Source organism: Drosophila gunungcola (assembly GCF_025200985.1).
Source record: "Drosophila gunungcola strain Sukarami chromosome 3L unlocalized genomic scaffold, Dgunungcola_SK_2 000003F, whole genome shotgun sequence".
In the NCBI taxonomy this organism is placed as follows: domain Eukaryota; kingdom Metazoa; phylum Arthropoda; class Insecta; order Diptera; family Drosophilidae; genus Drosophila; species Drosophila gunungcola.
In genome coordinates this window covers 6,794,801-6,809,685 of record NW_026453179.1, presented here as the reverse complement: position 1 = coordinate 6,809,685, position 14,885 = coordinate 6,794,801, and the positions used below count along the sequence as shown (strand labels likewise).

Sequence of the window (14,885 nt, the reverse complement as noted above, 5' to 3'; positions counted from 1 at the left end):
ATAATATCAAACTGAATACCTTTCGCGGAGTTCCGTGGGCTGGCATCACGCCATAAACTTGATGCAATTACGGGAAACTGATTACCAGAACATGTCATCACAACAGCCTGAGACCCGGGAAATTGTCTAGTTTTCAGTCAAATGTCATGAACCGAGTGGAGCTGCCCCCTTCGCCGAGTTCGTGGCACTTCGAAACTGACATTTGCACTTTTTCCCAGGCCCATGCCTTCTGTTCCTGGCGCTCGTCTCACTTCCATCTAGCATTTTTTTTTTTCGCTTCGTTTTGACTCCATTTTTCGTTATCCCTTTTAGATATTCATATTTTGCCATTGATGATATTTTCACTACTTTCGTATGCATTACACGTACGGCGCCCGCACGGCCACCCATCTATATATGTAGCTCCTGTCTACTATGTATATGTATGTGTGGGGCTTTGGGAGGATCCAGGATGCCTGCCAGCTTTTGGGAACGCCTTTGGGCCGTATTAACTCTGCCCGGCCGAACATGGCTGTGTGCGTCGAATTTGCATATTTTTTGACTTAACACATCCTTCAAAAATTGCGAAACGCGTTTGCGATAGCTTTGGCATTTCCTTGACGTCTTTCCGCTCTTTCCGCTTTTCCTTCATATTTCCTATCCCCCTTTTTTTTCTGGGTGAGCTATCTATTTGGCCTCGCCGTTGAAAAGTTCAGCCCATTAAAGCCGAATGCTTTAAGCACCGAATTGTGTCCAATGTGCGGGCCTGGCTTTTATGGGACTCCCGTGTGCTGGTCAAATTGAATTGGTCGCATTAAGCGCTCGAGCCCCATTGCGGCATTGCGGCATATATGTTTGGTGTGTATTTCTGTTGGCCAAATTGATTCGCAGTCACTTAAATGGCTGGAGTGTATTTAAATTTCATGCGGTGCTGGTTTGGGCCGGGCTCTCAAGACTCTCAAGTGGCGCTAATCCTTGACTTTGCTGCTAATGCACGTCGTATGTCAAACACCAAAAACGTTTACTCCCCGCCGGCATTCCCCATTTTCATGCCTTTTCCACTTTTTTCCCTTTTCCCCATTTTCCCCTTTTCCCCTTTCAACCACCCGCACTAGTAACGCAATTTATATGCCTTCCTCACTGGCTGGCTTGTTTGTCTTGGCAACGTCTTCTGCGTTTTTGCCCCTGCCGCAGTGCCCCCTTTTGTGTGCCATGCATTTTTCTGCACTTTTGACTTTTAAGCGTGCACTTGGCCAGGCTCAGAGCCTCGCTTTCAGCCTCGGTTTCAGCCTCGTTTTCAGCCGCAATCCAGCCGCCAGCTTCCAACTCCTCCCCCGAAAGCGTCAGTCGTTTTGTACGCGTTGTTTGTCTTAAGGGATATATACTCTCTGGTGTATGCGAGGATATTTGCCAGCATTCTGCCGCAGGCATTTTGATAAGAAAAACAAACTCGCACACTGGCACATCACACGGGCACAGCGAGTTGGGCTCAAGTGTCATTTATGCGTTTTAATGCCGGAATTTAATTTTCAAATTAAGTAAATAAGTTCGCGTAAAAAGTTTCTATGGATACAAACCGAGTATCTTCATCTTGAGCTTTGCACAAAAGCCGCCCTGGGCTGTTCACTTCGCCAGTTGCAGTCACTCTGCAGTCGTAATGAACTCTTGGCATTGAGCAAAAATTGTATAATAAACTATAAGATACTTAACGTTTCAGCGGCACTTGAGTTGTAATTGAAGCGAATTGAAGCCCATGCACAAGGTAATTTGAAAGAACTATATTCGAATGTACACTGAAAAGAATGCCTAAATCAAACTGGATTCAGTATAAACTGTATTTAAATCTATTTAGTTTTAAATGCTATTAGCCTATTATTAATGTCGATGTGGAATTGGAATGAGTGGAAAACCACTACAATAATAATACCATTTAAGTTTATAATGACATAATGTAGTTATTTCGCTATTATTATATCAACTATTTTTTTAGACGGTGCGTAATCTGATAAGGTTTTTGTAAGGATAATGACTACTAATATTGAGTAATTTGTTTTATTTTCTAAAATAGACATTATACCAATTGACTTCAAAAATATTACCTCTATGAGAATCGAGTGTAAAAATATGGAAATTACAGCGGAATGTTGTTGTTTGTGCAGCGAACTCTGTGCGACTTAGAATTTCTTCGGTTTCTTAGAAACCCCTTTCGCTTGAGGATGAGATTCGAGTTCCGTTTGAGCCAACTGAATGAGCTGCTCTCAGATGTTCAGCTAACTGCACATAATGGTCGATACGATGGCGACGCGTTACGATTTTGCTCGATTCTCGCTTTGAAGTAATTTTCGTTTCGCTTATAGATTGCCTTTGGCTCTTGGCATTTCCGGGCAATTTTCCTCGGCTATTGTATCAATTTGCAATTATGTTTCAATCAATTTTATTGCCATCTAATCTGCGGAGCAAAATAGATTGCTTTTTGCAGAGCAGTGAGAACATGTAGCCATCAGCTGTGGGGCAGCCATGGATATGTGTTTTAAGTTCCGATTGAAGAAGCTTTATGTTCGTGCCTTCACCCTAGCAGCTTTAACAGGTTTTTCCATTTCCTAAGACATCATTCGTAAGGGGTTTGATCTTGTAGACTCATTAAAACGGAATCAGTTTGTTTCGGTTGTACAAACAGAGCGCGGCAAAGCCAATCCAGAATGCGAATTGACATGAGACAATGCAGTTGTAGTTTTTTGTGGACTCGCTAACAAAGTTTGAAAATTAATCGACCGAATTCGCTTTGCTTGTCTTTGTTTTTTTGTATTTAATTATTTTCATCTGAATCAGAGGGAAGGCTTCCATATTTTCCAATAAAGGCGGAAAAAAAATTGACAATGCTCGATTGGTTAACACATTCACACTGCCGATCGCACTTCAGGAGAAAGGAGCCAGCAATGTGGTTTACTTTATGGACAGCTCCATGCTTAGAGTGCCAGGACTTCGATGACACCTTCAAGAATCTGTCCCGAGTTTTGAGGAAATGGAACAAACTCCTCAAAATCCACTTTTTCGATTGTGCCTGTAGGCTGGATACGGCATCCCTAAGTCGTCAACTCTCCGCTTTTTTCCCATGGGCATTTCTAAAGGTCTGGGTACTGACATTAACAGTCGCGAACCGGACAAAATTATGTCGATTTTTGCCGACAAGTTGTCCCGATTGAAGTACGCGAAGAACCTTCCAAACTTTCAGCCTCTTAGTCGGAGTGATAATATGACGACGATCTTTAAAATTCCCAATTATGTAAGATCCGTTGCCATAATCTTTCAGCCAAAGGGTTCCACGATTGCTCACGAAACAATACTCGATCTATCAAAATATCCCTATTTCCAAGTACGCATCCTCAAGGATCGTCAGATTCTTGTCAACTTTGGACTAAAACCCGCCGACCAAAAAGTAGTCCTCATCCATCGTCATAAGGATCCTGAAAGACTTAATCCCTCTGAGGAAACAAGTCAGGCGTATGCTTACACAATTCACAAAATGGGTAAAAGATTTAAATAATATTATCTAACTAACATGATCTTTACGAATAAAACAGGATAAGCATATGCACTAAACAAAACTGTCTAAACGCTTTGATTAGGTTTTTAGAACTAATTTAAGAATTTAAATAACAAACTTAGGCTTCAGCATTAATTTTAGTTTAGTTTTGATGAGTTGCAGTTGCCCCTAACTAACTAATTTTATGCCTGAATACATAGTAGCATTTTGCATTTAGTCATACATTCTTTTAGAGTTGATGCTGCAAAATTAATCTGTCTTATAAGCTTTAACTTTAGAACTAATTTTGGAATTAAAATAAAAAGTTTTATTAGTTTTATTTCCTGTTATTGCCCTAACTAATTTTACAGCTGAATTAATAGTAAAATTTAGCATATAGTAAGGGTAATACAATATATTTAATCGGAGACACAAACACATGTCTTTCCGTTGAGTTCTGAGGATACGTTCCGAGCTATGACTAAGTTTTAAATTCCAATTGAGGAAGCTTTATTTACGTTGCTGCTGCAACTTGCCTTCCCACTTTTGCACCTCCACTTCTGGCCAATTGTCACTTTGGCTTGTTAGGCCCGAATGTCGCATTGTGGTAAATGACGCCGCTTGTTAGCCGAGTTAACGAGACTTGCAAGTCGCACAAATCCCCGCTCGGAGACTCATTACGGGCCAAAAGCCATGTGTTCGCTCAGCCGGGGAAATCAAAGGGTGTACTGTTTGCAGGGGGTCCCACTGAATGCGAGTAATTGGCCTAAACTGCCCACGCAACTATTTCATAAACAAAATCAGGGCACCAGCTGGAGGTCCGAAATATTCCGACCAACCGATTACAAAGCCTGCTAACCGAATTTCCTGATTTCAGAGCTCCATTGGTGCACAGAAAAAAAGTGAAACACTCTTCAAACATGGATATTTATTTATATAACTTTTTTGACTTTGAGACCCGAAAAAATCCACACATGAGTATAATAAATTATATACAAACTGTATTTTTAGTGGCGCAATTGAAGAGCATAACAAACAAAAACCTTATTTATTTATTTTATTTGCAATAAAGACACTTGAACTCAGTGTGTCAAAAAAGTTTTCTTATTTGAAATTGAATATTGTTTTTAGGTCCATACATATACAAAAAAAATAATATAATAAAATGTGAACAACAATAGTCGGGATATAATACATATTTTTTTTAAATAATTAACCAAAGTTATTTAAAACTAAAATCAGGACCTTTTAAATTCAAAGGAATATGAAATGCTCATATTCCTGTGCATACATAGCTAAAGTGCGTTCTATTGCCTAGCATCGATAACATTTTGTCGGCGAGCGGCGAAACATTTATCATCAATTAATGGCATTAGTAAATGTTTGGCAAAGAATTTGGAGCTACCAAAATATTATTGTTATATATGCAGGGCCATAAATAATACCAAAATACCGTTCTTTGTGCCCGCACACACACCACACACACACACACCACAAACACACGAACATACTCGGCAACTCGCATATTGAATGCAATAAATTTATGGCACATTTTAAATTCAATTGAATCCGTGCGTTGCTTTGTTGCCGCCTCCGCCAATCGGCTTGTATATTTCGTTTTTTAAGCCACACAGCGCCAGCAAATATTGCTATTAATTCTTAATAATAATAATAATAGCACCAGCAACGTGGAAAAGACTGGCTGTGTGTCTGCCACGATGACGACTGCACTTTATTTATGGCCTGCATTTTGCACTTTTATTGTTTTTAAATTTATTTACATTTTTTATGATTAAAATATTTTTCATTTGCGGCTTAAGAGCAAATTTATACTCGAACGGGTCGAGCCCCGCCTGTTGCCGTTGCCTTAAATAAGTTTTATGTATTTTACTGGAAGTGCCGCGGAGTTTTAAATAGTTGTGCTTAATTTAATTGCACACAAACACCGCGGGCATTATGCGAGCCCAACATTAAACATGTGGCCGGGTCATTTAATTAATCCACCATTTGGCCAGGAGCAGTTTCGATTCCAGTCAAAGGGGTCAGGTTAACTACACTAGTAGTGGGACTCAAACGACGACTCACAGCACTCTAGGCCCAATCAGTCAATTGATTAAATCGCTTTGTTGGAGAACTAACTGGATAATCCTTAGAAACCTTAGCCCCAAACAGCCCCAATGAGCTGCGACTTGAAGGACGATCTACGGCGCTTTCTGCACTGGGGTCCCATTACTCTTTTGGGTCTGACCCTGGTGGTCACCTGGACCGTGATCGACATGAATGCGATGTGGTGGACGCCGGGCGAGAGTCCTGGCTCCGTGATCAACTACAGCCTGATATGGCTTCACACCCTTGGCACACTGTATCATTTTGTCAAGGCCTTGCTGGTGGGTCCCGGTTTTATTCCGCTTCGCTGGCATCCCGAAAGGATCAAGGACGCTGAGCACTTGCAGTTCTGCCTTCGCTGCGATGGCTACAAAGCGCCCAGATCGCATCACTGTCGCCGCTGCGATCGATGTGTGATCAAGATGGACCATCATTGCCCCTGGATCAACGGCTGTGTGGGCTGGTCCAATCAGGCCAGTTTCATTTACTTTCTACTATTTTTCCTATCGGCCAGTCTCCATGGAGGTGCTATAATCATCTGCGCCGTAGTCCGGGGATTGGGAAAACGCTGGCTGATCAAACAAGGATTGCATCACATGGCCACGGTGCACTTGACCCCCTCAAATCTGATGGCCTGTGTACTAAGTCTTGGAGTGACCACGGGCACGGGTTTGGCCAGCATTAAGCTGCTCTACATGCAGCTCAAGGTGATACTCAGGAACCAGACTGAAATCGAGAGCTGGATTGTAAAGAAGGCGGCTTTTCGTCGCAACGCATATCCTGGCAAAAGGATCAGGCCATTTGTTTTCCCCTACAATTTGGGCTGGAAGGCCAACTGCCGCGAGGTCTTTCTAGCCAGTGGCGATGGCATCTCCTGGCCAGTTTTGCCAGGATGTGATCAATACACCATCACCAGGGAACAATTGGAACAGAAGAAGGACAAAAGGGCTCGTACCCGTAGCTACAGGTGCATTCGCCCTGCCACGGGCAACTGGGTGCCCATTATTTCACAGGGCTTGTGGACATCCCTCAACATTCCCTGCACCGATGATCCTCGCATTGTCCTGCAGCCAGATGATCTGGTGCAGGTGACTCGCATTCAGGACTATTGGCTTTATGGTGAGAGGGTGAGGTCGGAGGAGCAAAACGAAAAGGGTTCAAGACGAAAGGGTGCCATTAGGGGCTGGTTTCCCAGCTGTTGTGTTCTGGAGATACCAAATGAAGAATCTGAAGCGGAGGAGGACAACGATGAAACGGAACAAATGGAACAGAAGTCTAAGAAGACATTCAAAGAGATTGCTAGTCAGAATAAAAGGATGCTGGATTTGGTCAGCCCGACAGGGAAAGCCAAGAAAGCGACTGCGCGTCCAGTAAAGTGTATTCCTTCAGGCGACTTTCATCCTGAAGCGAAATTCCTGACATATGCCGCAATGAAATGGCTAGGGTTAACCGACGCATTAATCTCTTAGTGCTTAATGCTTTTCAATAATGCATAAATAAATAAATAAATACTTTCGCCGAGGCAGCAGGCGAAATGAGAATGTTTTAATGCCGTCTGATCGTCGGGAGTCCATTCTATGCCGCGTAATTGAGTCGCAGGCCCGATTTCACGGTACATTGGCTTTAAAGTGATGGGAGCAGCTGCTCTTAACCGGCTGTGTGTGCATCTGCTGGCAAGTAATTTGCAAAGCTCCATTGTTTTTCTTTTTTCTCTACTACCCAGTTAGGTATCCGTGAAAGGAAACAGGAACACACACACACACTCACACACACAGAGGACATAAAAAACGAACTGCAACAAGGAAGAGCGGCATTGAAAGCCGGCTCGGGAATCAATTGAAACGCATGACCTGCAAAAGTTGAGCTGAGTCGCGGATTTGCCATTGCACCATAAACATGGCCAGGCAAATCAATTCAGCTCTTATATCCTATATCCTATATTATATATCTGGCGATGCAGATGCAAAGGTGTATGGAAGACTGGACAAAAGGTGAATGCATTCCGCTGAATCATCAGCGTGGCGTCTATTAAATTGAAAGCCCGTCTGATCAATGGGAGTGAAATGTATACCCCCGGTTGGCCAAAGCAAAAGGCATTGAATAATCACTTACGGCAATCGGCACTGGCCATGTTTTGAGTGGGATGCTGTCACAGGATCGGCTTCTGGCCAGCAAACAAAGACTTCGACGCCTGGGGAAATACTCGGCTCCATGTTGTCCAAGTCCAAGGCTGCGACTGCGTGTTTAGCTTAAAATTAGATAAATGCAATTTGAAATTGTGTGTAAGTTGTGGGAAACAGGCCGCTGGGAAATCAGTTGGCGATGTCATGAGTTAATAGGCGCTGGGAATTGGAGCAATGGAGGCTGGTGTCTCAGTCTCATATGACGAGCGGCATGATAATTCAATGCAAAAGAGCGCAGTAGTCAATAAATATTTGCACGAAGTGTTGGAACGCTTGGGACCGTGAAGTGGAAGGGAGCTTCTGGCCGGGACTTGTGCTTCGAGATTCCATCAGCAATCCAGGACAAGCCAGGACAATCCAGGACCATCAACCCGCTCCAGCAAACCCCTCTAAGCTGCGTGCTGTTTTTGGGGTCATTTGGGTGACGGCGTGGAAAATGCAAAACAAATAATCGCTTCTGGCCAGTGGAAAATCAATAGAAAAAGGGATTTCGTTTTTGTTGGACTCTGTCTGGGCAATTGGGGTTAACATCGGGGCTGGGACAGCCGAGCATTCGAGCAGCAGCTGAAAAGTATGCAGTAAAAATAGCCATAAATAAATCTGCGTAAAAATAAAGCATGTGCCAACAGCCATAAACATAAACAATGCAACTTTCTGCTAGTTTCCTTCTTTTTTTATGCACTCTCTCCACTGCTCCATGGCAGTGCCTTTATAAAGCGGAAACAAAGTACAAAATAAATTTTACATAAACACTTGCCACATAACAAAAGGGAACTTTAATGACTTTTGTCGTTGCAAAATAATTGTGCGTGAATTTTTCGCTGCCACACACACAAATCGCTTTTGGGGGAAGTTCGCGGAGAAAGACTGGCAGGACTCAGCTCGCTTTCAATGTCCTGCTGGCATTTAATTTCACGGACTGTCGTACATTTTATGCTTTAGCAACACTTTTGACTTTTATTTTCAGGCGCCCCCTCGTTTTTCCACCTTCTTCCCCTCCCACATCTCTCGACTTAAAAAGCCCCCGACTTCACCCGCTTCTGTTGGCTATTTAGGGGCCGTCGTTGTCTATTGAAAGCTGATACCCTCGCTTTGGAAAACGCTTTAAGGATGCCGCTTTGTCCGCCCTGGCAATTATGTGCACTATGACGACTCGGCATTTATCTGCTCGACAATGACAAGCCAAGCAGGTGGGGAGACACTCGTATCGCTTACAGTCTGGCAAGCAGAACAAAGGCAATTATGGCATCATTAGAGCCAGATGCAGCAATTGCATCGGCAGGAAGCACTTATCCCATATCGGTAGCAACCAGAGTGCCAGAGTGGATAAAAGCACAGCAGCTTGGCTCATCAGCCCAGCAGAACAAAGGCGAGCATATGCCATCTGCACACGCATCCAGAGTAGAGTGGACCTTCGAGATATTGAGTGAATAGAAACAACTGATCGAAACATTTTTTATTTATTTTTAAAGATAGCAAATAAAGTAAAGTAAAAATTTAAAAACTATATTTTAAATTAAAATTATTAAAATAAAATAAAATACATAGCAAAAATATAAAATCACTTTGTGACTTGACTATATATAGTTAGATATTTGAAGGTTGTATGTTCTAAATTCTTATTTGTTTTTTTTAACATTTCCAGACCTCCAAAAACGTGTAAGAAATGTGCAGATTATTTGTAAACTAGGCCTGAAACTTTAAATAGAATAGCACTTAAAATTTGGTCATGGTAAACATATTGCAATCACCCAGAGAAAAATCATGGTAATTACAAATATTTTCACTTTGGATTAAAAATTTTCGGTACTGATTTAGCCCCGAGGGGTGTTGTGTTTAAACCTTTCGATTTTTATTTTTAAGTACGGAAAAAAGTAGTTTTAAATCTTAAAAAATTAAATTCAATATGTTAATAATTAATTTATAATGTATTTAGTGTATTTTAAGTAAACTTGCATTTTCAAAAACAATGTTACATTTAAATATTTTTATTTATAATCTTACCAATAATTACCAATAATAATAATCTCAATAGTATTAAATAGTGCGAACACAGCCCAGAGTTTTATTTCGTAAGAAAAACAAACATTTATTAAGACTTGTCGCAAGAATTAACGCACTAATTTTAACGGGAAAATTTGTTTAAATATAAATTTAGAGTTTTATTTGTAAGGCTCAGTGACCGAATATTATTTTGTACGACAAATGTGAAAGTGGCATCAGTCTAAAAAGAATACAAATTAAGTCTCTCAAATCATTGTAAAAGGAACATCAAATCATTACTCAAATCTTAACAAATAAATGCCAGGAGTAAAGCGTTTAATTTTACAACCCACTCAAAGCCACTCTAACATAATTGCCATTCTCCAATCATTGGCAATGGAACTTTTAAGTTAACATCGAATCAGGGGTGAACTTTGAGCCACCTGCTTAGGTTTAGAGCCACCTTAGAGCTCGATGACGGCAATCGCAATCCAATCCGAAAGTTGTTAAAAAATAAAAATGATCAAATGCGCCCAGGCGCTGAACCGTTAAGGATTCTTGGCCGTGGAATAGGGCCACTATAGCCACATTTGGAACTTCAATTTACTGCACTTGCTTTTTGGCGAGCTATAAATTCGCAGAATTGATATTGAATGCCGGCCGCCGACTCCGCCGCCGCCGCCGTTCGCCATTCCTGCGATTTCCATTCACGTTCCGCATCGCATCGCATTGCATCGCTCATTCGCCCGCGCATTCAATCAATTCAAATGCCAAACGCCTAACAAATTGTACGATTTTCGCGAGGCTCTGGGCTCCAGTTTCAGCTTCAGCTTGGGATTTTGCTTTTGCTTCGGCTTCGGCTTTTTGTTATTAATTTGCGCCCCGGGCGGTTCGCAATTCCGCATGGATTAGCGCATCGCATCCCTGGCCGAGGACCACCAGGCATTTCTGCTCCACTGACGGCCCTGATCTGTTGTGGATCATTGAATGGGCCAATGCCAGTGGCAGTGGCAGTGGCAGTCGAATTCGAATTCGAAGCTGCTGTTGCAAAATGAGAAATTGCACTTGGCTCCTCCGCTTTGTGCAAGCTCTCATCATCCTGGTCGTCCTTGTTTATTTATGACGCTGGCCAAAGCAAAAGCAAAGCAATTTTTCATTATTTAAAATGAAGTGAATTGCAGTCGGTTGTTCCTGTTTTGCTTGGCCCCGGCTGCCTTGGCCGCTCCTTTTCATTCGGTCTTCATAAATAATTTATTAATTATAAAAGTTTCTGGCACTCTGGGCGCATGCAAATTCGTCCTACTCCTCGTCGTCCTGCCGCCTGGCTCCGGTGGCAACAGTTGCAAGTGAAAGTTGGTCCAAATATAGCCAAAATATTACTTGCAATGTCATTTTGCGACTTGCCAGCAAAACTTTTTATTAGTTGGCACTGGCACTAGCACTGGCACTGAGGCTCACTGGACTGTTTGTCCATCACCATCTCCATCTCCATCTCCACTTTTGGACTGGCGTATTTTTCATATTTTAATTGACAAAACTTTTGTCCAACCGAACTGATGGGTTTTTGCCAAGTTTCTGTTACTGTAGCCTAATCAAACAGTGCCACCTAAGAACCAACCCGACATCTTCAATCAGTCCGGGCTGGCACTTCAAATTTTTAGTTAACTAAGAGGCAAGTTTTTCGAGATCCTCTTAAGGGCGGAAAAGAACAAGCACTCCACTTGCAAGGTGCCAAAGGGAATCTCTGCGAATATTCAAGGCTTTAAGTGGCTGCCATTTAATGGCGAATGGCGAATGGTGAATGGCGAATGGCGTGCCAGGCGAACACATTTGTGAGTCATGTTTGATGCATGTGGCATCGTCACTCAGACTTCCCACCCATCCTGCGGCAGTCGCGCACACAAATTGTAGCAGCAAGTTTCTAGCCAGCCGCCTCCTTCAAAGGACCCTCTGTGCAAGTGTATATGTCTAAATATGCAAATACTGCATATCTGAATGTCTCATAAATTCGTGATTGATGTTGCCCCCTTTGATGCCATATGCCATATGCCAAATCTGGTTTTAATGCAGCTGCCACTTAGGGGCAGCATTTAGTAGTCTAGATCATGCAGCATTAATGGCTCTCCCAAGATGGGGACTACTATTATTGGCTTAGACGCTGTTGCCTTAATGCGTCAGCCTAACGAAATTAGCATTAAAATTTGCCAGATTCCATGTGTGACTAACGTAATTTTCGTCACCAGCCGAATGAAACCGAAGGAATGCGGATGGGGGCTGCGTGCTTTTAGTGGGACAAAGGACATTGATTGCCAAGGACAGGCATCTAATGAAGTACGCACAGAGCTATTTAATATCAGGAGGTGGGGGATAGGTCCTTTTGGTCAGGTAAACGAAGAAGGTTATAACATTAAGCCGCTTTCAGGCGAAAGCAGAAGGATTGCCGATGTTAATTAGTTGCTGGCACTCAGGCTAAAAAATATATAATAATGGCCATGACAATAACCATGAATATTTATGAGATGACCGCCGCAGTTTCCGTTGCTATTTATTTCTGGATTCCATATACATGTGATTGAAAACAGTGCAAAAATCGATTAAATTAACTGCTCTATCAAATTACGCATACGCCGCTTGGGCGGCTTTCATTAAATTGCATTTGATAGCCCGTCCTGAGTGGCGAGTCAATATTTATTAACGACATAATCAATAATTTGCTCGTCGCTCCCCTTGATGAGATTAAAGTGCAGGCGGCTAACAAAAAAAGTTAATGCATTTAGTTGTGTCACGCCCCCCAAAACTTTTCTACTGGCTTGGCCTTTCCTTTTCCTCCTTTTTATTTTTATTTTTTTACTGCTTTGTTTTGCCCACTCTGAACTTTTCTGCACGATTGCGCCAACTTTCGTTTCCTGCAGAACTTTTGAATTTTCAAGTAACCATAAACTGGCTAAGCAAAAAATCGGTTATATATATGTATGTATATATAAGGTTATATATGAGTGGCAGTGTCTGGTGCGTGGAAATGTGTGTGGTACTGCATAATTAAGCCCCGTAGTTGGGTGACATTAAGCGACATTGAAGCGACAAACGCCGCTGGCAAAGAGGCTTTTCCGAGAATTCCTCTTTTTTTCCGGCTTCTTGCCAACTTAGCCCAATTGTTTTTGTAGTTTTGTTTGTTTGTTTGGCTGAAAACTTAGCGCGCCTCCCTGTGAGTGTGTGGGGCCAGAAAAGTTTGCGCGACTTAATAAATTAATAAGCCTTGCCAAGCAAAAATATGAGCTGAGCCATCAGGCAGCGTAGAAGTCCCAGAGTTCATCATCGGGAGCCGGAGCATCTGGCCCCGGCTAATTTGTCGGCTTGCCTTCCGATAACCATCAGAGGATTAGGCCGCGGCCGTTGCTGTTTGTGTTTGTGTTTGTTTGTGTTTGCATATAATTAACGCGACTGTCATGTGAAAACGCCTTTCGGGGGCTGCGGCTGCTAAGCGACGAATGATAGGCCCCACAAAAATGTTCAAGGGCCATGGGGCGGAAGCATATTATCATAAGCTCATTGCTTTTGATGTGTGGTTTATGAGTTTGCCGAGGTGTTTGCCAGTCGGTTTATTAAATACTTCAAGTATGCTTTGTTGCCAGACTGCTTGATGGCCTTCCTTCCTTCCTTCCGAATCATTTAAGGCTTAAAGGCGCCCGACGCTAATTTGTGGCCTGACCTGGCCTGGCCTGGCTCATTGAAAAGGGGCGAACGACTGACTGAATGACTGGTTGAGTGACTGAGCTACAGACTGAATGGCAGCAGCATAGCGATTGGGGGAACTTCCCGGCATTCAGACGCTGATTTGACTGCGGCTTGTGGCCAAAAGAAGCCGTGAAAATCCAGCTCCAGCCTCGGCCGCAGCTGCGGTACTGAGGTCAATCGCTGCAATTACTTTCGTGAATTTCGGTTGAGTCGATAAGGCCAATAAAGTTCATTTCCAGCCAGTCAATCATGGCCAACCAGTCACAGTTTACCGGATTACACAAGTGGGTTGTACTCACTCAGGAATCTTGCAAAAGTCACCTGGCTTAAACTATTCTTAGGAGTGCCCAACCCAACTTGAAACACTTGTCAAACAATTTTGCTGCGCATTAAAACTTCCCAGTGCTCTGGGGCATATATTTTAAATGTATTAAATGAATTCCAACACCAGCAGCAACAAATGTGTCAAAACTTTTGGCAGTGTGCAAAATTTATGGCCTTAGATTTGCGCCCTCTCAAAACTATGTACGAAATGTTGACAAACCAAATGAGTGAAATGAGCAAAAATCTGCCAAGTTTGTTCCCACCCCGCCCACACGGCCTATAAATAAATAATCCCAACATGGGTAACACATTTCCCTGGCAGCTGCCAACTGAAACCGACAAAAAAGAGAAGTGGAAACGAGAATGGAGAAAGGAGAAAGCAGAGAAAGCCTCAACATTCTGTCTTCTGGTGTCCGGTCCGTTGGCCAAGTTCGAACATGGCCGCAATTGTTTGCACGTTACGTGGTCATGTAGCCGGGTCAATAATTGGTTTTTTCGATAGCAAACAAGTTGATTGTGATTGCCAAATGATTACACGAATCACACGGAGCGAGGAAAAACTCCTGGCCAGAAGCCAGTAGCCAGCAGCCAGAAACCAGGATACAGAATAGGAGCAAAACCGCACTCGAAAATTGGCCGGAAAAAGGCTCACAGCTGGGTCTTAATCATCCTGCCAATAGGAGCCTGTAAATTGCCGTGTGTAATTATGTTTGCTCGCTCTACCTTTCTCGAAGTGATATTAAAATTTTGATAAATGAGCCATGGCCAAATTGGCTCATCCACAGTCTAATGAATTTTGCATTCGTTTTGGGTAAATTGTTTGCATACCTTTGCGCAGTAAAAGTGATTGCAATATCAGTAAATCCGAATGGCAACTACTTTTCAATCATTTTCGAGCAATATCAGCTCTAAACGAAGGCCAAGTTCTGAAGAGGCATAAAAGGCAAATGCTCATGGGATAAGTTTATGGGGTTAACTGCAGGCACAATAACTGGAAAAGAGTTCCGTTTCGGTTTTATTTCATAGCCAGCCGAATGATACAACACCGTTTG

The 14,885-nt window shown here is 42.6% G+C and overlaps 1 protein-coding gene across 1 annotated transcript; it reads left to right on the top strand.

The window, feature by feature from the left end:
- The first annotated feature begins 5,582 nt into the window (after nt 1–5,582).
- On the top strand, nt 5,583–7,077 carry LOC128258396 (palmitoyltransferase ZDHHC6). Its single transcript, XM_052989983.1, has one exon. It carries the CDS (start codon nt 5,680–5,682, stop codon nt 7,075–7,077), a length of 1,398 nt encoding a protein of 465 aa, XP_052845943.1. The 5' UTR covers nt 5,583–5,679.
- The last annotated feature ends 7,808 nt before the right edge of the window (nt 7,078–14,885 follow it).

What these genes read in the sequence shown, in the direction of transcription:
- LOC128258396 (XM_052989983.1), top strand. Translation starts at nt 5,680, where the DNA reads ATGAGCTGCGACTTGAAGGACGATCTACGGCGCTTTCTGCACTGGGGT.